The sequence below is a fragment of the Neodiprion fabricii genome, chromosome 1, assembly GCF_021155785.1.
Source record: "Neodiprion fabricii isolate iyNeoFabr1 chromosome 1, iyNeoFabr1.1, whole genome shotgun sequence".
Classification (NCBI taxonomy): Eukaryota; Metazoa; Arthropoda; class Insecta; order Hymenoptera; family Diprionidae; genus Neodiprion; species Neodiprion fabricii.
Genome location: NC_060239.1, coordinates 6861036 through 6882850, shown reverse-complemented (window position 1 = coordinate 6882850; position 21815 = coordinate 6861036). Strand labels below are relative to the sequence as shown.

The following is a 21815-nucleotide window of genomic DNA, read 5'->3' as shown; positions in this document are numbered from 1 at the left end:
ACTCGTGATAATACGTTGACATTAAATCAGATAAACGTACTCAGCGGTAATAGTGTTCTCCCCTTCAATTTATTTTCACTGCATGTATTAACAATAGTTTTTATTCGTCGAGGCTAAGCATAGTTATGCAATGCCCTCGTCGTATCACCTGAGTACTTCAACTCGTAGTTTGCGAAATCAGCAGAGTACTTTCAGTAATCCCTCAAAAACTATTCCGCTGACTAAATTTAATTTACGGACGTAACCGTACTCAATACCTATAATATTACTTACTCGATACTTTTCTACAGGTATGTGAATAACCACTCAAAAACAGCTTTTGATTTTCCGTAAGCAAAAACGGAATAAAGTTTGGTATTCAGTAATATGTATAGAATGTACGAAGTCGTGCGACAAAACAAAATGTCAAGTGCAATTTATTTTCCCCTCAGATCAAGAGTAGTACTTTGTATAAAAACGAGTTCATTTTTTCAACAGACTGAAAACTCCAGTCTGATATTTGAAATACCCCAACTTTTCCGTAACTTTTCCCTGCTGTTAAAAATTTCTAGAGTTTTTCCGATTTTCCAGGTTTTCCCTGTGCGTATAAACGCTGTAGTAACGTATTGAATACGTTGCAAATGGTTTACCTTCTGGGTGATTGTGAATATATCACTGACTTGCATTTGCTATAGGAAATTTGATTCGTAATATATCTCGTGTCAAAAGCCGCCAATAATTTCCGGGACACGGAAAACGCTGGCATGGCACATCCTCAGGTTCCCCTTCTCATGATTTTGATTGGTCAACCGAACAGGGATTAGTAGTTAGTAGTGTACTATAGGTGTACCATAATTGAAGAGAAATAATAAAGTGATGGGTTTGTTTTTTCATTACGAAACATTTGTTTATTCGTCAACTTATATTTACGCATGTATGTTTTTTTCCTAAATAAAGTAGTTTATACATACTCGTACATTTCACACGAGCTGTTGAACATAAATAACTCAAATTTAACACTGTTGCTTTTTTCGTTTTTAATCAGACTAAAACATAACAACTCAACTACTGTTCACTGTCGAACAGGATTTCTGAAGAGTACTTTTTTTGTAGGGGGCGGTGGATGGGGCGGGGGGTACTTAATATCTGTATGACGAGACTGTCGACCGCACACTTAAATGTAACACAAGAATGGACTTAAAGGCTTATCCTACTAAGGGTAACTAGATATTATTCTTTCTTCTCTATTTAGATTCGTCGCTGTATGCAGGAACTAAACCCAATTGGCAATGAACATGTATAAAAACTGTTTAGTTACGCGTGTTAAACAAAACATACGTCGATCAAGATTTTATTATAAGTTTTACATAATTGTCATTGCGTTGTCCATGTGTTTGGATCGAATTATGTCGAAGTATTCCAATATCTTGAAAATTTTACAAATCGTAATGGCTCTTTGTTTATTCTGACGGCACTGAAACACCGAATAAACAAAAAGCACGTGCAACGTCGTTCTTTTTTCGCTATTCTATTCCATTCACATTGGAAAATTATTCAAAATGTTATCCTTTGTTTTCATTTACTATTTTTCAAAGTAAACTTTTGTTTACTGCTTTTTTTAAACAACTCTCGCTTTTTCTGGCATGGAAATCATTCCCGCAATATAAAAAATTCATTCGCCGATATAATGACGAATCTGTAATGATATACTCTTATAACTAATAAATAATAATCTCTTTCGAATGGTTACTTTTTTTCTTTATCAGTGTCTCCACCAGATGATTCTTTTTTAACATTCACTTTATTGTCACTCCATCGACTGTCTGACTTAGATTTGTGCTCGACTTGCGCACCATTTACTTCAACTACTCCTTTCTCGTCCTGAATTTCAACTATTTCTACCCTCTTAGATTCAGGAATTACTTTAGCTGCTATATGAAATATACTTTTCAACGAGGTTAAATACGTGTGGGTTTCAGCCTGAAAAAAGAAGATTGTGAAATTTTCTTACATATACATATAGTTACAGTATGTAATGTATTGAAATACCACATTACCGAGGTTTTCTTCAGCTTATCATCCGTGTTTCTCAATTTGTCCTTATATGATTTCAAATCCTCTGAAAGATCTTTTATCATCGTGCCTTGCTTTGACGCTTTTTCACCAACAGAGCCCAGCTCATGCTGAAGTTCCATCATTCGAGCCTCCGTATCAAGTCGAGCCTTTTCAGATCGCTTCAGCTGACTGACCAATTTTTCAACGTCTAACAACGAGCCTTTATAAAGTACAAAACCTTCTGGAATAGACTCTCCTTCGCACTCGCCACTTTCACCATCTTCTCTCCGTGCTCTTTTTGATGCTGGGCCACTTCCAAAGAATACTGGCAGTAATTTCTTGTTTCCTAAATGAAACAAAATAACCAGATATATTTCGATGTAAATGAGAATTGATAGTAGAATGAATTCAAGTTTAGAGTAAATATTTATAAACTTCACATACCGAGAGCAAGTGAACGCAAAACTTCTTCGTTGTCTCCCCATCCACCGATTTCTAGTTTATCTATATTTTTTTCCTCTTTTTTATCATCCTTGACATCTTCGTCCTTAGATTTATCCGTTAATTTACGATAGTGTAACGAATCTCTAGTGACAACCTTTTGCACTAACTTTCGCGCCTGTGCTCGAGACAAATTTAATCCGAGAGTATAAATTAACTCTTCGATATCTTTATCAAATATGTAACCGCAGTGCGTTTGATCAAAATAGACGAACGCCAAAAGTAAATACGGATCATGTGTAAATAACTTTGCTTTTCTCTTTTTTTCATCCTTGTCTTTATCTTTCTTTCCATCCTTTGTAGAGTCATTATCATCCTAAAAATAATATTATACATCATTGCCAGTTTATTGAAATCCATTGTGGACGTGACTTGAATTTTAATTCAAAATGATCGAACTTACCTCAGATTCTTCGTCGTCATCCTCCTCATCTTCTTCCATTTTGTCCTTGTCTTTATCTCCCTTCTCATCAGTTCTCGCCTTAACATCTTTGTCATCTTTTTTATCTTTACTTCCCTCTCGTTTCTTTTCATCCTTTTTATCATCTTTCTTCTCATCTTTTCTGGACTTCTTTTCGTCATCCTTCTTTCGATCCTTATCATCCTTTTTGTCATCTTTTTTTTCTTTCTTTTTATCGTCTTCTTTATCTTTAATTTTCTCCGGAAGACTGCACAATGCTCGATAAATTCGAAAACCAAAGTCTCGCATCAACATCTCATTAAACAGCTCAGCAAATAAGGATACTTCGAATGAGTGTTCCTAAAAGCAGATGTGAATGAATCATGAACTTTCCGCAAATTATTCAACCTTATCTCAGTTATAAAACTCATGTATTGTACGCACTTTTGTATCTTCTGGCCTGTAATCCAACAAAACACTAAGCGACATAACAGTACAGTCAAATTTTCCATTTTTTGCAGTTCTTGAAGGATGGACGATGATGTGAGAGGCTTCCGGAAGAGAATATCGTTTTTCAAGAAGAATCCGCTCACGTTCGTAAACTTTTTTCTTATCATCGTCGTGCTGCAAGGATAGCGGTATAGTCAATAAAGCATACAAATGTTGTATTCCCAAGAAATATGATTTTGTCAATCTAAATTGACAAATCATTAACCATGACCGTATACCTCCTTATCCTTCACCTTCTTTTCATCTTTGGGCTCTTCTTTTGGTGGTGGTGAATCATCTTTCTCGTTATCATCTGCCTCTTCCTGTCGTCCTTCCTCCTTGGCCTGCTCCGATTTAATGGCCTTTGTTAGCTTTGCCATTAATTGAGACCGCAGTCCTTTGAAACCCAAGTTACGAGCAGCCAATTCTTGTCGTAAGTCGTTTACCTGGACAGAAAAATGACTTTGAAAAATTCTAGATGGTATAAATATACTGCAAGGCCCATTTGTTAGGTATAAGCTGATTCCTGAAGACTTACATTCATCGTCTTTGGATCAAGCTCAGAGTAGTGAGTGGGCACCTTCTTCTGAGTAATGGATTCTTCCTGAAAAGAAAAAGTAGAGGTCAACTAGAGGTAATGAGAATCATCATCAAAAACTACAAACAGAAGCAGTTCCTATAACTAATCAAAAGCAATCTCTCCTCTGGTCATTCTCTCAACATTCATGCACATTATTACAACATATAATTCACGTTGACCTTCACATGTGACTCGAGTAACTGCTAGACTCTCTTAGAATCCTGGCTCTGGTGTCGGTGTGGTTGGTTGGTTGGTTTGTTACGGACAAGTAATATCAATAAAATGCAGTAGTACATAAAAAAGGACGATGAAATAAATAATTCAGTACTTTTTAACAATTTTCAACTGACGATGGAGGATTTCGGGAAAGGGGAATGACTCGGCTGCGCTCTTCTCCGAGCTAGGCTTGCTCGTTTGGACTTGCGTACACAATGAAACTGTCAGAGGCTAATTGGGTGTTTGCCATAATCTACCAATTGGCTGACGATAGCCATAATTACAGTGATTATGAAACATTGGAATGAAGCTGTTTAAAAAAATCATAAATAAATGTCAACACAGTACGCTCAATATTTGAAATGTGAAAGAAATACGAAACATAATCAAGTATTCGATCAAATTGCTTGAACTTGAATTAAAAATTTTTATAAATTGTGATAAAGTAAGCTTGTAGATAGAATTCGTAAGCTCAGATTACAATATCATTTTATCAGCAGTAATGTGAGGAATGAGCATAAAAGCCGCAAACTAACGAAACCCAAGGACCGATAAATGACGACTACGCGATCGATTGGTAACTGGACAGGTATTAACTGAAGAATCAGTTTAGTAGTTGAAAACAGCAGCTCGATTATGTAATAATGTAATGAATAAAAAGGTAAAAAAGTAATATGGGATGGTGTGGGTAGTGCCTTTTGATCAGCAGCGGCAGCCTCGTCAGCGTCATTGGCAGGATCAGCATCGTCTGGGTTAGAGGCAGCTCGTAGCAGCTTTCGCTCCAGTTGTTTCTTATAGTTCAGGTGCAGCCCGTCCCACTCCAGTCTGGTCGGTACACAGCTCCAAACATCTGGGAGAAATAGTATGACGGTTTCAACACGAGACGGCACGACTCGTCCCGATTTGTGGGTCGTCTCCGCTCGTCTGTAGTAGAGCTCCAAGAAGCGGTACCTGTGCCGCAAGGAAAAACAATACCCAAACGTCAACTCAGGTTAATGCCGGCCAGCTTTGGCTTAAACGCTAAACTTTAGCCTGCTCAATTCGCCAGGTGACGCTCTGCACACAAAGCTACGCCACGGCACACGACGACGTTCAGCGTTAACAAAAATAAAAAATTAAACCAAAATTTGTCCGTCATAGTTTCCAACTTCCAGTGGAAATATCCAGTTCGGTATCCAATCGTGTACCTCCTTCGTACAGCGGATTTCGTAACGAATGAATTACTGTTAATTTTAATCGAATTGTTTTTGTTCTTTGTGTCTATTAGAACGATGAAAACCAATTGGCGGATCGCTCCTTCAAATCAAGTATTACAAGTTCCTTTGAAATATTGCAAAAAAGAAAATATATATGACAAGCTCAGCGAGTGTTGCATGTAGATGGACAACGCCGTTGAAGCAGTTCGTCTACCCCTTCCGAAATGTGTAATATAGAACATGAAAAATGGCCATGGATGTGTATGAAAAGCTCGGAATTGCTTTTCAAGTTATAAATGATAGATGACACGAAGCCGCTGTTGGATACTACAAAGTATGAACAATGGCGCATAGGGCAAAACAATATTATACACTGAAAATTACTTACCTCACAGTACTTAAAACGAAGAAGATTAAATGTAAGTATAACGATAATATACAAAATTTCATTCCAGGGAAAACTAATTATACCAGAACTTAAACCAACCAAGAATTAATGACGCCGACCAATCATAGTAGTCTGTACAAGAGCATTTTTACAAACAGTTCGCTACTTGGAACTATTAAATATCAGTCACCATCATACGACATGAGCATAGATCAGCAGAGAAATGAATTTGCCAAAATATTAAGGTGACGTACCATTGTGTACAATTGGACAGATCTATGCCAGTCAAAGCCTTGCACGTCCTAACTGCTGTCCTAATTAGAACAGAAGGATCTTTCTCTGGATTAAGTCCGTCTAAAGAAGGACTCCAAGGGCCTCCAATCGCCATTGTCTCATTCTTGCCACGTAAACCAACTAAAAAATTGATGAGTCGAGTCGGATGTACATAGTCCCGATCTGGATCTCTATCTTCCGTAACACCGCAGCATCGTTTGTAAATTTCTTCCATTGCAGGCATAGACATAAGCATGACCTGTGAGCAAAATAATCCAGGGATTGATTTTTTGTGTTATCAAGACTGACACTTGACCTACAAAACAAATTTATTGTTATCCGACGTACCTTTGCCGAAAAGAGGTAATCTGCATCTGGAGGTTCCAGTACTGTAGTATTTTCAAAGTAAGGCTCGACATCTTTGTGCATTACATGGAAAGAACATGGCTTATTGAGCGTGAATGGCATGTGTGGCGGAAACGCGTCTACCCATCTAAAGTTTGTAGAGAAGAAATCGCTAGGAATGTACATGTTCTGATAACGTCGTCGAATTTCTAGTACATCAGCTTCAGGTCTGAAATAAACAAAAAATAGAAGAGAGTGGTTATTACACCTGTCATTTATAAGGCAGATTCACAAATATATTGTACATAGCTATTTGTTATTGGTCCACTCCAAAAACGTGAGATTGAAACTTACAAATCTAGAGCTATTTTTGGTATCTGGACCATGTATCGTGGTACAACCCTTGTACGTCGGCGTGGTCTTGGTGACTTGCTCCTTCGTGTCCTTGACGGGCTCCGCTCTTCCTTTTTTTCACGTTCTCTGATCCGGTCTTCTCGTCTGCGCTTTCTTTCTACATCTTCATCATCGTTTCTGCGATCTCTGGGTGATCTTTCTCTAACTCTTCCACCCTTGTTACGATTATTACTGTTGTTGCTACTAGCGTTAGCAGCAAATCTGCAACAAAAGTTACCATAAAGTGAGTATAAACGCTGTCAATGACAAAATTTCAAGTGTGTAAATGATTTATGGTAATATATTTGGCTGAATTCACACCTGTTGCTTGAATTTTCATTCGGAGGAGGAACTGCATTGTAATTTCCTGAAGTCCTATTTGACTGTGGTCTAGATGGTTGATTTTGAACCGGTGGAGGATTAACATTATTCGTATTTGATCCCATTGGCAGTACCTGAATCCGTGTTGCGTTCCATTTGAATGGCATTGATGAATTGTAAGAGGCTTCTACCAAGACACGATCACCAACAATTGGATTTGAACCTTTGACACATGCACTGAAAATGTAATACAATAATAATAGTATGTGTACATCATCTGTTGAAATAATTGAAAGTAACATAAGAAAGTGTTCATTAGTTATTTAGTTATTACTAATTTCAATGATATCATTGAACATGATTTGCAATTCATCATCAGTATATTTCCAGACTTGCTACATACAATTAATATTAATAGGTACTATTGTCAATCAGTTTCATTGCCTGATGACAACATCTTCATTTCAATATTATGAAATTAATAAAAGTTGCACATTCCGTCATGGAATTTAACCTTAAGAATAGCTGAAGCGACATAGCACGACTCCTAGTACAATTTTATTTGCGAATTTAGTTTCGGTCCACAACTCACCTTGTTTGAAAGAAAACATCTTCATCGACAAAACCAAAGTTGTCATGTACTTTAGTCACTGTGCCCGTGAAGACTCGCTGCTTTGTAGATGAGGCGGAAACATTCTGTTGTACTTGTTGCGCAACGTTTGCTACAGACTGTTGAAACGCATTTGTATTGAGGGCTCGCGGTGCAGGGTAGGACACAGTTGCCACTTGTGGATAAAGTTGGCCAGCTATACCACTGGGTAAATTTGAGCCAAGACTCGCCATAGATGCCATTGTAATGTTTGGCTATGTTATGTAAATGAAAATTAAATAAGCATGGGTATATGTAATAGACTTGGACTACATGATGTATACATATATGTATATATATGTACACACACACACACACACACACACACGTTCACACACACATATATATATATATGTGTATATAAATAGTAAAAGAAACACTAATGCATCTGTTATATGTGGAACATTGATAAATATCTGAAATAAATTTGTCAATTTTACATAGCTTAGCAGATCGATATGTCTGAAAAAAAATTTCTACATCTAATGGAATTTTGATTCAGACATATTATTACTTTTCTTTGACTTTGCAATCAAAACTAAGCTACAGCAGGTTATAACACTCGTTCCTAATGTATTCCTTACAAATTATGTCGTATTTCCGCATTGAAACAATGTGTAAAACAAACCTGCTGTAGGCCTAGGTTTGGCTGATATACTTGTTGCGTCTGTTGCTGATACTGAACCATGGGCTGCCCACCCATACCTCCCATGGCTTGGCCCAACATTTGATGTTGAATGTTTTGGATTCCTTGACCTATGCCAACAAAGATTACAGTTGGAATAAACATTATTATACTGTTATTTATGAAGAAAAAAACTTGAACGCATCACAATACGAGTACACAAAATTAAATCAAACTAAAATCTCAATGTTGATGATCAATCGTCAAGGCGTTGGGAATTTTGTTTCATTAATGAGCACGTTAATTATATGTGTATAAATGATGATACTAAACACTACAAAACAATGCACGCAGGGACAAATGCGACGATCGGAGAACCGTCGAGGAACTATTTTCATTTGTAACCTGAATCCTCAGTGACTGGCATAAGTACAAAATTCCATTCCACATAGCTTTGATTGAGGTATTGACATGTAAGACTCATGCGTATAATTCTTTCTCATTCAAGTATTTAACCAGTGATATATGACAACGTCAATCAGCGAATTGTGGCGTCGATATTTACGTCGACTGATATTCACAATGGTTTGTCAAAGATCAGTGAATATACCTATGTAGCTATTGTTCAGACAAAATAAACCTTGTTATAAATGCATCTTTTTCTTTTTTTTTCTTGTCATTACCTGCATTACGAACCCACGGCGGATTTTTACCGGCTCCAAAGGGTGAAAGGTTACTCATGGCTGGCAGTGATTATTATTTTCATGTGTCGATGTAGAAAATATTGTCAAACTGTATGGATTCTGCTCAGGGCGTCCTTCACTTCGGCGCCATTTTTCTTGTTACTATGGTAGAGTCAAGCTGGTGAGGTTAATACGGATTAGTACGGTTTAAGGTCGACATAAAATTATTGGATGAATGAAAATATCTAAATTTAAATAATATTGATTCGCTGAAATGTATAAAATTCATTGATTGATCACTTCGGCTTTCAACGTTGGTAGTTATATTGACTCATTAGAGTATAGGAATGGTAAATCTACAACCCTAATCGCAGTCATTGTTTGAATTGTATAAATTCTAATACCAAGTAATTTCCATCCACCTGATTTTAAATTGCGATCACAAAGATATTTAAATGAGAAAATACAGCGTTTACCTCGGTTTTATCGAAATTCTAACATTATGTTGATCTGAACTGCCGGTTAATTTAACGAGCGAAATTTGAATGGTTAAAAATTTCTGAAGTCTGGTGGATATATTTTAGCGACATCAAATAGCTAAATCCAGTACATTTCTATTGGATTTTGGTATTAAAATCCTTAAGCATGTCTGTATAAGAGTAACCGTTAGTTAACGGAATATCTCATGGATTTTTAATACGTAAACGCAGTTTATAACGATCAACGAGCGTCTGTGGGTATAGTTCGATTTTTGTGGCGCGGACGAGGCTTAGCGACGCATTCCTCAGGAATAGTTTTGTTTCTAGGGTGATACAAGCGCTCCGATTGGTCGGCGTGCTTCAGCATGGTGCCGCACTCAATAATCAACTAATATTTGATCTAAAAGTAACGCTTTCTTACGTAATAACGTCTCCGTAAATTATCAGCAGGGAGTTTACAGCCTCGTAGTATTTCGTGGTATCGCGTAATTGTTGTATTCTCATTGTTCATAATTAATTTCCGGCTTGGTTAAAATGGCGTTAGCATCGATCTGCCGGGTAGGACGACTGTCAATTGATTCGACCTTCAGCCGCTTGGGAGTTGCCGCCTGCAGCAGTCCGTCGTTCTCAGAGTCTCTAAGAAACTTTTCTTCGAAAGTAACGAAAATGGGATTACCACGAGTTTTCTTCGATATGGCCGCCGACGGCAAGTCCGTCGGTCGCATCGTTATGGAGGTAAATATTTATCCACTATTTTATAAAATAACCGCTTAATAACGCCGACTCATTGACCCCGCCATTAACACGGTTCCGTTTTAACACCGGTCACCATCTTGGATACTCTGCCGGCCACTATTAATCTATCAACTTTGGAATCGGTATTTCACTACGAATCGGCGACGAATCTTTGCATTTCTATTCTTCGTCAATCCTTCGACAAAATATTTCCAATATTGCCCGATATTTGTTCCCATTGTTCGCGTTTTCACACGTGCAACGATTCTCTTCCTCTGCTCTGCCATATCCGGCCATGCCGACCTTCGGCGTTACCGCATGATTCTCCAAAATTTTCCATTCACTTTGGGATCGTGATTGTACTTTGGCATCCTATACCCATCGCGGATATGATTATTTCACCGCATATTTTATCAACGCGTTGCGTTATAACGATAATGTTCTTTAATCCGGATTAAATTGTCAGTTCAATTTAACGCTTAATGAATTGTTATAATGATGTATCTCACCATTTTTTACTGTTATGTACGGTATATCGTACGTCAGCTTATGATTCATTCATTACTATATATTATGTATACGCCTCCGCTTGCCGTACCAAGACAGCTGTTTTATATCAACATTATTATCTTTGCACTTTCTTATTATCAAGATATCGCATTGATATACTTCATAACAAACACCTTATTACAAAAAGGTATCAATTTTTTTATTCCAAAAACTCGCGGACTCGATTTGTTCCTGTAAATTTTTCGACATGGATATGTTCTTTTTCTGCTCTTACACCCACGTATTTCTACCGATACAAATTATTCTATCCAATTATTCCACTTCCTCGTTACTTAACTTCAATTTTTTTTCCCCCACCAATTTCAGCTGAGAAGCGATGTCGTTCCTAAGACGGTAGAAAATTTCCGTGCACTGTGCACAGGCGAGAAGGGCTATGGCTACAAGGGTAGCAGTTTCCACAGAGTGATCCCCAACTTCATGTGCCAGGGTGGTGACTTCACCAACCACAATGGTACTGGAGGAAAGTCAATCTATGGCAATAAATTCGAGGACGAAAACTTTACCCTGAAGCATCTTGAGCCTGGCACTCTTTCCATGGCTAACGCAGGGCCCAACACCAACGGCAGCCAGTTCTTCATCACAACTGCTAAGACCAGCTGGCTTGATAACAAGCACGTTGTCTTTGGTAAAGTTGTTGAAGGAATGGACATCGTTAAGAAGGTGAATATTTTACTCATTTGTCGTCCTAGTCCAAACTAGGGTGAAACTGGCTTGTTCAAAGAACCAGTAATCTTGCTGAAAGTTAGGGAATTTTAAGCAGAAGTGGTATTCTAATTAGATTTTCAATTGACTGAAACTTGTTGGAATTGAAAAACATTTGAAGTGCTGTGAAAGAGATACTCACTTCACGACTTGCGAACTATTTTCTATTTATAGAAACTCAGCTTGAAGTTTGCCCTCAGAATGCTGAGCAAGAAATGTAGCTAACCGTGTTTCATTTGCTTTTATTTTCAGCTGGAATCCATGGGTACTCAGAGCGGCAAGACTACCAAGAAGATTACCATCGTTGATAGCGGAGAGCTGTAGATACTAGGCTGGGATACTTGAATGACTGTTTGCATTTTAATTAACCAGTTGCATAAAACTATCATCATCTCTATCCACGTTATTCAATGCGAGGCAAACGTATCAACTAGATATACTAGAACCAATACGCCATACAGGTCTAACGCGACTCTGCTCACTGCCTTGTCATCATTTTATCCTGTGTGTACCCGAGGATCAAAGAGAATCGAAGAGAACATGGCAATAAAATATACCAGTGGCTCTGTACACCATTCTAGTAAATTCCCCGTAACACCGCGGGTGTCGCACACTGGATAAATTTGATCTCATTATCCGGGTGTCCAGCAAATTAGATTTCAGTGGTCTTAGGAATAGCGTGTAAAACTTGAAGTCTTCGCAATCACGCAAAATTGAGAGTTTTACTTATCTCCTGCATGTATCCGAACATCTTTTCTCAATGCTGAAATATTTGTATAGCTTTAATTATGGCTATAGGATAATTGTGAACACCTTGGTAATGAAAAGCAAAAGTTATCATTTGATAAAAATAGCGAGCTTTCGACTAATAAAAAAAGTTCTTTTTTTTCTCTTTTAAAACCAATAGTTATAATAACGACGCCAAATCTCCAAAGAAATAATGTCTTTCCGTTATCCCAAGCGCACACGAAAGAGAGCTTAACACCGATGTGAAGTTTTTCTTTTGCTCGATTAAACCTCGTAGATATTTAAATAATTTAGAAAGAATTAAATCTGATGTTACTACGCCTGCCTCGTATAAGCTGATCCTATGAATCACTTTACTTTTAATTGATTGTAATTTTTATACTTGATTTATTGGGTCCAATGTAGATACACTCTTCAAAAGCTTGTTAGCTTAATTCAAACATAGATATATTATATGTGTGTGTTTACCTTGTACCTTGCTGTAGGTAAGGTTAAATTGTTCAAATATATATAAATCGAGAATAAAACTTGATTGGTTGTGGCTAACTATGTACAACAACAGTTTCTAATTTCGCGGTTGTTTTTCAACGCCGCTCAATTTTATGTAGTATACATTTACATACTTATACCTTCACTCCATAACTTATGATATCGAAGAGTGTTATTGAATTGATCCAACAATTCCGGTTTCTACCAGGTAAAATTGTTTCCACAAAACCAAACTGAAAAAAAAAAAAAAAAAAAAAAACGAACAAAGCAGAGTTGTTTTTTTATTTCCTGGGCTGTCGTTTTCATCGTCTTCCTTATACTACTTGTAATAATAATTTTTTTCATTACTTTCTACCATGCGTAATAAATGTTATCACTTTAACTTGACACATTATTTTTAAATTACTTAACTGTATATCAGTTAGCCATGAAATTCCTTGCCATCAATTTCGAGTATTCAACAACGATCTTTAATTCCGACCTTTGATTGTTTTTAGTAAGGTTGATCGGATTGATCGTAGAACGTTTATAAATACACAATTGCATACTCCTGTCTGGTTAACAGAAGGGCACGAAATACATGCGAGAATTAATCGATTTGTACACTTTCGAAAGGTGTTTTAATCCAGCGATTTTTCACTGCTCCAATTTATCGTCTAAACTTGTAATCTTAGTAGGTAGCACGTTAATGAAAAACTCTGTTGGAAATAACACGCATATGTAATACGTGAATAAATCGCAAATCGTAATTACGTTGTATCGATTTTATTAAAAAAAAAAGAAAACCTTGAAATCCGAATTACTGTAAAGAAATTGGATTGTATAAGGGTAAGATGAAATTTTTTGTTTTGAAATGCGTAAATGACTAACTACGCAGTATCACAATCTGATGACACGAAATCCACAGACTGTGTTTGCAAAATTATTTCAAAACAGTCACATAAGCCTCATAGTCTTATCAAACGAAAGATTTTAGGCTGCGAAATAAAGACAAATTTAAACATTCAAGATTTATTTAGATTTTATAGCAACATTTGGTATAATTTTCATTTGTAGAATTTCTATACATATAGCGCTTATACTCAGACTGAAAGATAGACAATATTTGCTTTCGAGATAATGATGACATTTTTACCCCATAAATAGACCGTAGTATTATTTCGTAAGTATATTATTATCTTTGTATTTATTTTTATTCTCATTTACAACGCAGATATCGGTTTCCTGTGATTCTTATTCACCACCCGGCTGTTAATATTCACTTGAAACGCAAACTTTATCCCATTTATTCATTAGGCACCTCCTTCCATTCATTGCGACGTGATTGAGTTTATATTTTCCCACGACAAAGTAATTATTTGCCACTGTATAAAGAATAATATACAAAACATATAAATTCCAGGCTAAAAAGTGTTGTAAGTATACCCTCAAATTTCATCAAAGTTTGCTAATTTTATTCTAATCTCTATTAAAAATTTTACCACGGAATTATTCTTGAAAAATTACTCATTAAATTCAGGAAAGTTGAAGAAACGTAATAAAATATCGGCAGATATTTAACTGTCTGATTAAAAATAACCTGAAACTCAGTAGAAATTTCAACGTTATCAATAACTTTGCAAAAAAAAAAAAATTTGCAAAAAATTTCATATCATTGAAATTAATTATTTGATTAGTAAAATTTCCTCAGAACACTTGAGAAAGTGCTGAAAGTTAGGTGTAAACTGATTGTGACAAAAGGGGCAGAAATTTTCAAACACTTTCCATGGGGTTTGTAGGTACTCAATTTTTTGAGTAGCAGTAATTCGTAATATGATTTTCTAATTTTGAAAAAAGTTTATTCGAATTTGTGACATTTTTCTAAAAACCAACGCACTTTTAATTTGATTTGATTAATTACTATTCGTATATTTTGGTGTAGTCAAATTCTTTTATCTAAATCCCGAAATATTAGCAAATTTAATCGTAAACGTTAGGTTGGCTGGAATAATAAATTTAATTCCATAGATTCGTATCATTTGAATGGTCCTTACAACAATAGGACAAGTTATTCAGTTCGTCGAAAAATATGTGAAAATATGTTAAATCGAACCACAAACGGCGTCGGTTCGAATAAATTTTTCATTTCAAGTAAATCTAATTTACACTAGACAAACTTTGGATTAAATCGGCTGTAGTGTAGGTAAATCAGGCAAACATAATAAAACGACTTGATTCTGTAATGTATTCTTTTTTCGTGTGTACACACCAGAATATCTGATATTTAAGTAGGATTGATACACGTCGGCGTTTTGATTTATACCTGATTGCGGCTTTTCAACTTTTGTTCAGTCTCTTTGTAAATTGCGTAACCGGCCTACTCTAGGAGATATCCTGATATTAGAAAATATGCCAAACGGCGCCGCGCTAATCTTTGAGAAAAGCTGGTATAAAGTCGATTGGGCGTCGAGTTGTCGCAGTTGACAAAACGAAATGAAAATTAAGAAAACATCGTAAACAACCCACGTGTTCAAATTACCGTATTTCCGTTTTCACTTTCGTTTAGTTCAAATTATCATTCTGTACTTGAAACACTTCGATATACTACATGTAACAATATGTTTACAGTTTCCACAGCACATTTATTTTACAATTAAGTTTATACGGTACGCCTGATATTTTAACTAACGATAACAAAGGTGATGGTTGTATTATTATATTCAAGTTCACGAGTTAATCATTCATTATAGGTACGTAATACGAATTTTCTGTTCTTCTTTCTTTTCTGTTTTTTTTTTAATACTTACAACTGATTTGTCTAATTAATGATTCATTCACCCCATACATGATCCTCAAGTCCTTGATCCTTGATCTTGCGCGCAGCTAGCTACGTGACTAAAATTTAACAATATTACCTGTCTCGCAATCATTGCACGTGTATAGGTACGTATGTAATTGTATTCACCTAAAGATTAAATGATAGTGATTAATTTTTTACACAATAATTAGGGCGATATACCGTCATATTATTATAAACCTCAAGATTCGATAATCTCGGAGTCACAATTTGATTCTATTCGTACATCAATACGAATAATAATTGTAACAAGAATTTTGAAGAAAATTTTTCTTATCACTTGCGATAATCCATCAAAACGCAATTATTACTGCCTAAAGTATTACAATTATAGGTAAATCCTTTTGATTTTTCATCCTCCCTTTTCTTGAACTGTTCAAAAATTCACTTGAGAAGAAAACAATGTGTCATTAAAATGCGACTTTACAAATAGTTATTGTCTTTTGTACATGGGTAGTTCTAACGAATTTTCAGGTCCACCCATTAATTCGGTTTTTAATGAAAAATATACGTGCACTACGGGTCTCCCATGCATTATAAGATATTGAAATTCGTTCTTAAGCTTTGCGGAAAGCAGAAACGGTAAAAAAGATAAAATTCACAAAAGACAAAAGTATGTCGAAAGTGATCGTTACGTATCCATGTATGTGTGTATGTACCTTTTCATTAAAATATCAGGGTGCGACACGTTAGTTTGATTAATTATAGGTACATATATTATTGCAATATTGTTTACTGCGTTTACATTTCGTAAATCCGATTACGATTTATATGTATTACGTATTATATACACATAATTTATATTCTTAGGTACACAATGATAATAATAATAATATAAGTAACAATAATAACAGTAAGAATAATTTTTATCCGAAGTGAATAATTAAATACACATATAATTAACGAGGAACATTTAAGGTAGGTTATACGTAATTTGATAATTCTATTTACATTCTTGTATGATGGTAGGACTATTATCATATGCGTTTCGTATATTATACATATATATATACATATATAGTATATGTGGTACAGGGTGACCCAGCATCAAGTGACCAAACTGATAGGTGTTATAGATGCGGTCGAGCTGAGTAAATTATCCCGAAGAACATGTAGTCTCTAAAGTCATACTAGCGAAATACGACCGGTTAAGGCGCTTGGTAGGATTTTTTTTTAGCCGGTCGTATCTGGCGAATGCGACTTCGGAGGTAACACGTTCTTCAGGTTAATTTACTCAGCTCGACCGCATCTGTAACTCCTATCAGTTTGGTCACTTGGTGCTATATAAATATATAAATATATATATGTATATAATATTAATTGCGTTAATTCAATGATATATCATATTTATCTCATATTTATGTGTATATAAATCTATACAAATTATCGCTAAATATGAACATACACAAAGATGTGTTAGCCAATTTCAAATATTATACACGTATTCCAAAACAAGAAGTTAAGACACATGAATAGTCGATATACCGATAGTAATACGCGTATCTATATATTTAAATAGGTACTAATGATTGATCGTACAATACTCACCCACAATTTGTAATGTACATTTATAGTATGGGTACATAAAATGACACGTTTTAAATCCTCGTAATACGATTGTCTATATATGTTGTATCTATAAATTTATCATGTATAATCTACTGTTAGGAATGGTCCTTGCTTTACTTCCGGTACTAAACGTGTCTACGTGTAAATATGCGATGCACCAAATTTCAATTAAATCACGCGCTAGAAATATTTTCGCATTATCGTGTGTGGAATTGCCAGTGAATGGGAAATCGATCAAAGGTTTTTATTTCATTGGACGATATTTTATCGATTTCATCCGATACGATTCAGTGTCGGACACGGCGAGTGAAATGAAATTTGATTTATCCTCGTTCTCTCTGTTCGATATCGTGTATTTTCTACTATCTTATCGTCTCGGAATCCGCGCACACTTACAATTGGCCTGCTTCCAGTGCATCGTATTAATACCTATACATGTATCTGCCATGTAAAATTACCGGTTATTTAAGTCACATGAGTTTACGTTATGATATACAATATTGGGTGAGGTATAACATTATACGAAGTTGGTTGAAACATTCAAGAACTGTTACACATCCATAATATCATCCTCATATTTACAATCCTACCTATCGTGCGGTAGGTATATAGAATATACATACACGTATAACGGTACGTGTATGTATATATTCACTACATCCTTTGACCAGCAAAGGAAATTACATATACGCTTGTACCTTTCACCATATAGTTATTTATTTATGCACGTTATTCCGTGCGTTAATATATTGTTACTGATTATTTGTATAAACATCGAATTTATACGATTTATAGATATCCGATTTATACGACGAAAATTATATTTTTTCTTACTGCATTGCATCCTGTGCGAATTCTGTTTAAATAGATGACGTTTTGAAATTCACATCATGATTGATTGTTTTCCATTTTTAATTCATTTACCTATATTTTTCACTTACTCTTCGAGTAGCACAGGACCAAAAATATTGATTATCATTATCCGTAGGTATTAAATTATACTTACGCATCATATTCTAGTTAATTTTTTGTTTCCTTTATTCTTCGAATTTCTTTTCCCATTCAGTGCTGGAGCAAAAATAACGTCGTAAAGGCAGAGCTGTTACATTTTCCTCAGAGAAGAGTAGCTCTCGTTAAATGCAATTATTTTATTAACGACCTGTTGACCTTAATCGCTTTACTTCAGATGCTACCTCATTTTAAATTATCCAGAACAATTTTTCCTACTTCCTTAAATTATCTCACGACGAACAGGCGCGCGAATCAAATCAAAAACCGGCTCTTCCACCGCGGCATTATTCTTAAACCTGGCGAATAAAAATAATTTCAATCAATTAAAATAAATTTTTTCAAATTATAATTACATATCCGTTGACTGCGTTTTTCTTTTAACAAGCAGGTTTACGCAGATGATTCCTCAAATATTACGTTCGTTAATTCCCGTCGAATTTTACATCTCATCGAAACCGTCAATTTCTTCAAAAGCCGAAAGACTCGACGTGACTTTAACCATCGCATCGACTAAATTCCACGTAGTTCGTAGTTCGAATTTGTTTTCCACCAATGTTTAAGCTACCGGTATAGCGCACAGTCCGCAAGGTAACGGAATAAAAAAAAAGTCCCAAAGGATCAACAGCCGTCGATGAGTTGCGATCAGATCGTAAAACGATGCGAGATCATTCGATCGGCAAATAAATTCTCTCTCCCGAGTACACGTAAGTCCTCTTTCAAACTGCACCTTGCTTCAAACTAGGACATAAAAACCCGAGCGATAAGAAATTATTAATCGCCAGGTACGAGGTGGATCAACGAGCGATCTACTTAACGAAGAGGTCCTTGAGGGTAGAGCAGAGGGAAGGTTCGCAGTTCTCGGTCTGTTCCTCCTCCTTGGAATTGGCGCCTGAGAACCAAGTGGCGACCTTGCTGGGACTGGACCTCGGTTTGCTGGGCGAAACCCCGGCCGATTTCGAGGGGCCGGAAGTCGGTGTTTCGGGGCTCGGATCGGGCCCCCGTTGAGCGGTGAGGAAGTCCTCTATCGCGCTCCCGAGTACCTGGGCGTCGACCTTGGTTCCGCTCTTGTCGTCCCAGACGACCTTGTGCCTGGTAGATTCGGGGGTTGGATTCGCGGCGACTTCCGGCGTCGGCGATAGTTTCGCCGGTTTCGCGAGGGGGTCGAAGATCTTTACGACGGTCGATCGTTCGTCGCGGAAGGTTACGGCGGTCGGTGCGGCCTCCTCGCCCTTTTGCTTCTTCGACATCGGCTGGTGCCGCTTTACGAACCAGCTCGACGGCGCCGACGGGTTCCGGGGCGACGTCGCACCCTGAGGCTTGTTTCCGGTCCCGTGGAGGATCGAGACGTCGAAGCTGTTCGACCGGAAGTCGACCAGCCGTCCCCGCCGCTGCTGATGATCAGCGCTCTTCGCGCCCGGGTCCGGCTTCGAGCCAGCATCCTGGTCCAGGCCGCAGCGGTTTATCTCCGTCGCCGAGGACGTCAGCGAGCTCAGAATCGAGATCAGGTCCGTGTTGGAGCAGACGATTCCCGCCGCCCCCGACACCCCCGACACCGGCGTCGAGGCTCCCGCCACCCCCGCCGCCCCAGACGGCAGCTTCGGCATCTCCGAGGCTCGACGACGGATCGAACCCGTCGCCGGGGGCAGCGCTCCAGCGATCGAGAAGTCCGAATATCTCCGCTGTTGCTGCTGCTGCGTGTATCTTTGTGCCGCGACGTTTCCTTCCAGTGGCTGAACCTCGCAGACTCGTTCGTGGGACGGCGTTTTCCACATCTTCATGCGCACCTGCGCCGGGGAAACGGTTGGAGAAAATTCAGAGATGGGGGTTGAAAGAGAATTTTCATCGAATTCTTGTAGGGAGCTAATTGGAATGGTTATTTTTCACGAGTCTCATACTAGGAAATAGTTATACACTGAGTATTTGTAAAAATATTATACTCGGAAGCTGCGGAGATCTTTTTAAAAATATAAAAATATGGGAATTACTGGAATTGAAGAATATGATTTTCTGCCCAAAATCAGACATCGTAGAACGATTTCTAAATGTTTGAAGCAAATTGAAATGAAGCACCGATATTTTTATACTTCTGTTTGTAATTACAGTAGTTGCTGATTTTTTTTTTGTCAAAAAAAATTCGCGCTTCGCGAATATGATGCAAAAATTAATAAGAAGTATAGATTTTTGACCAATCAACTTCCTCAAGTGGGCCTAGAGGAGGAAATTCTTCTGGAACAAAAAACTCTTGGATTCAAAATTTCACACAGCTTTCTCCAACGGTCTATTACTATTTTCTTAATTTAGATTCTGAGGAGTTTCAACTTACGAAATTTTTCGAAGTAAAATTTAGCGCTACATCAACCTTAGAGATTAAAAAAAAATAGGTGTACGTATATTTATTACCTTCGAAAGACTGAGATTCTCTCTACTCTGGTCTAGCAATTTTTCATCGTTGTATCAAAAAATACTGAACTATCCTGTCAATTCTTTGTGACTGGTGGATTGTCAAGTTTCAATGTTTTACGATTTCTTGACCTATTCCAAGTCTAAATTCTAGAAAATGGTAAGAGAAGGGGTCAAATAATCTACTGAAGTTAATCAAAATTTGATACGATTTCGGTCTTCAATTGTTCACGATGAGGGGCACTTGAATTAGGAACTGGAAAAAATCAAGAATAAATATTCGATCCAACAGTTATTACACAGTTAACGACCAAGTGAAACACTCGATCAGGAAAAATGGAAAATTCGAATTACCTGCAAATTATCAGACGATTGTGACAAGTCGGTATGCATCAGTATGGAACTGAACTATTTTTCCAGAGCAAAGAAAATTGAGTTAACCGCGCACGCTGTCGAATCTGTTGAATCGATCATTCCGCACGAATAGCCAGTAAAAAAATCACCCGAGAAGAGAATAGCGGAAGCGGGGCGTAAATTGCATCATTGACATGAACGGAAGAACAACGGAAGTGATCGAAAATCGTCGTGAAATGAGGCGAACGCAATTTATAGGAGCGGGGTTGGAGTTCTGAATTTTAAAAGTTTCGAAAGCGCCTAATTCAGATTTATTTGGTGGCGAAACTTGAAGCGAAGAAATAAAACTTTTACGAAACAACAAAGTTCCGAATCATCGGATATCAGACGGCTCAAAGATCCGGTATGCAAGATTCCGAAAATTCAAGTTACGATTGAGCAAAGTTCCGAAAAGTAGTTACGATAGTCTGAAGATTAAAATATACTCACACAGCGTAGTTTACTCAACGAGTGGTTGTGAAAAATCATAAAAACCGAAAATCAGAATTACCAGGATTCCGAACATAAAAATATCGAAAATGAAAAACAAAGAAAGATCAAACTGGTTAAATTTCACCAAGCCAGAAATTCACAGAACTGAAAATCTTCGATCATTTAGAATTTCGATATTTCAGAGTCTAAAATTTTGCCATTTTCGCACTTTCCGAAGTTTGAGCATCGGGTTTCCGCCCACTCGAAACCTTGATGTGTCGTCAAAGTTTGATTTCTTTACTTTAAGTTTCACCAGAAAAAAATTTGGAATCTGGCGCTTTCGCAACTTTTCCAATTCA

General features: G+C 37.0%; 3 protein-coding genes across 7 annotated transcripts in view; 1 reads left to right on the top strand and 2 right to left on the bottom strand.

The window, feature by feature from the left end:
* Positions 1-872: 872 nt before the first annotated feature.
* On the bottom strand, positions 873-9243 carry LOC124177132 (cell division cycle and apoptosis regulator protein 1-like). Of its 2 annotated transcripts, none has more exons than XM_046559177.1 (15): positions 9094-9243; positions 8414-8541; positions 7729-8000; positions 7137-7373; positions 6777-7037; positions 6426-6651; positions 6059-6336; positions 4916-5171; positions 3963-4028; positions 3664-3870; positions 3380-3559; positions 2939-3295; positions 2479-2851; positions 2037-2380; positions 873-1959 (listed from the first exon to the last, which is right to left on the bottom strand). In XM_046559177.1, exons 1-15 carry the CDS (start codon positions 9149-9151, stop codon positions 1726-1728), a joined length of 3477 nt encoding a protein of 1158 aa, XP_046415133.1. In that variant the 5' UTR covers positions 9152-9243; the 3' UTR covers positions 873-1725. The 2 variants fall into 2 exon arrangements, with proteins under 2 accessions (XP_046415133.1, XP_046415142.1); XM_046559186.1 differs by having other exon boundaries at positions 3679-3870.
* A 722-nt stretch (positions 9244-9965) lies between these two features.
* LOC124183875 (peptidyl-prolyl cis-trans isomerase-like) lies at positions 9966-13567 on the top strand. Its single transcript, XM_046573002.1, has 3 exons — positions 9966-10307; positions 11184-11537; positions 11832-13567. The coding sequence occupies exons 1-3, from the start codon at positions 10107-10109 to the stop codon at positions 11901-11903; spliced, it is 627 nt and encodes a 208-aa protein (XP_046428958.1). The 5' UTR covers positions 9966-10106; the 3' UTR covers positions 11904-13567.
* A 3242-nt stretch (positions 13568-16809) lies between these two features.
* The window catches only part of LOC124183860, a 48256-nt gene continuing 43250 nt past the window's right edge, over positions 16810-21815 (bottom strand). For all 4 annotated transcript variants that reach the window (XM_046572961.1, XM_046572969.1, XM_046572978.1 and 1 more), the window contains one exon: positions 16810-20015. In XM_046572961.1, coding sequence (XP_046428917.1) covers positions 19038-20015 — 978 coding nt within the window. In that variant the 3' untranslated portion in view covers positions 16810-19037. The remainder of the gene's footprint in view (positions 20016-21815) is intronic.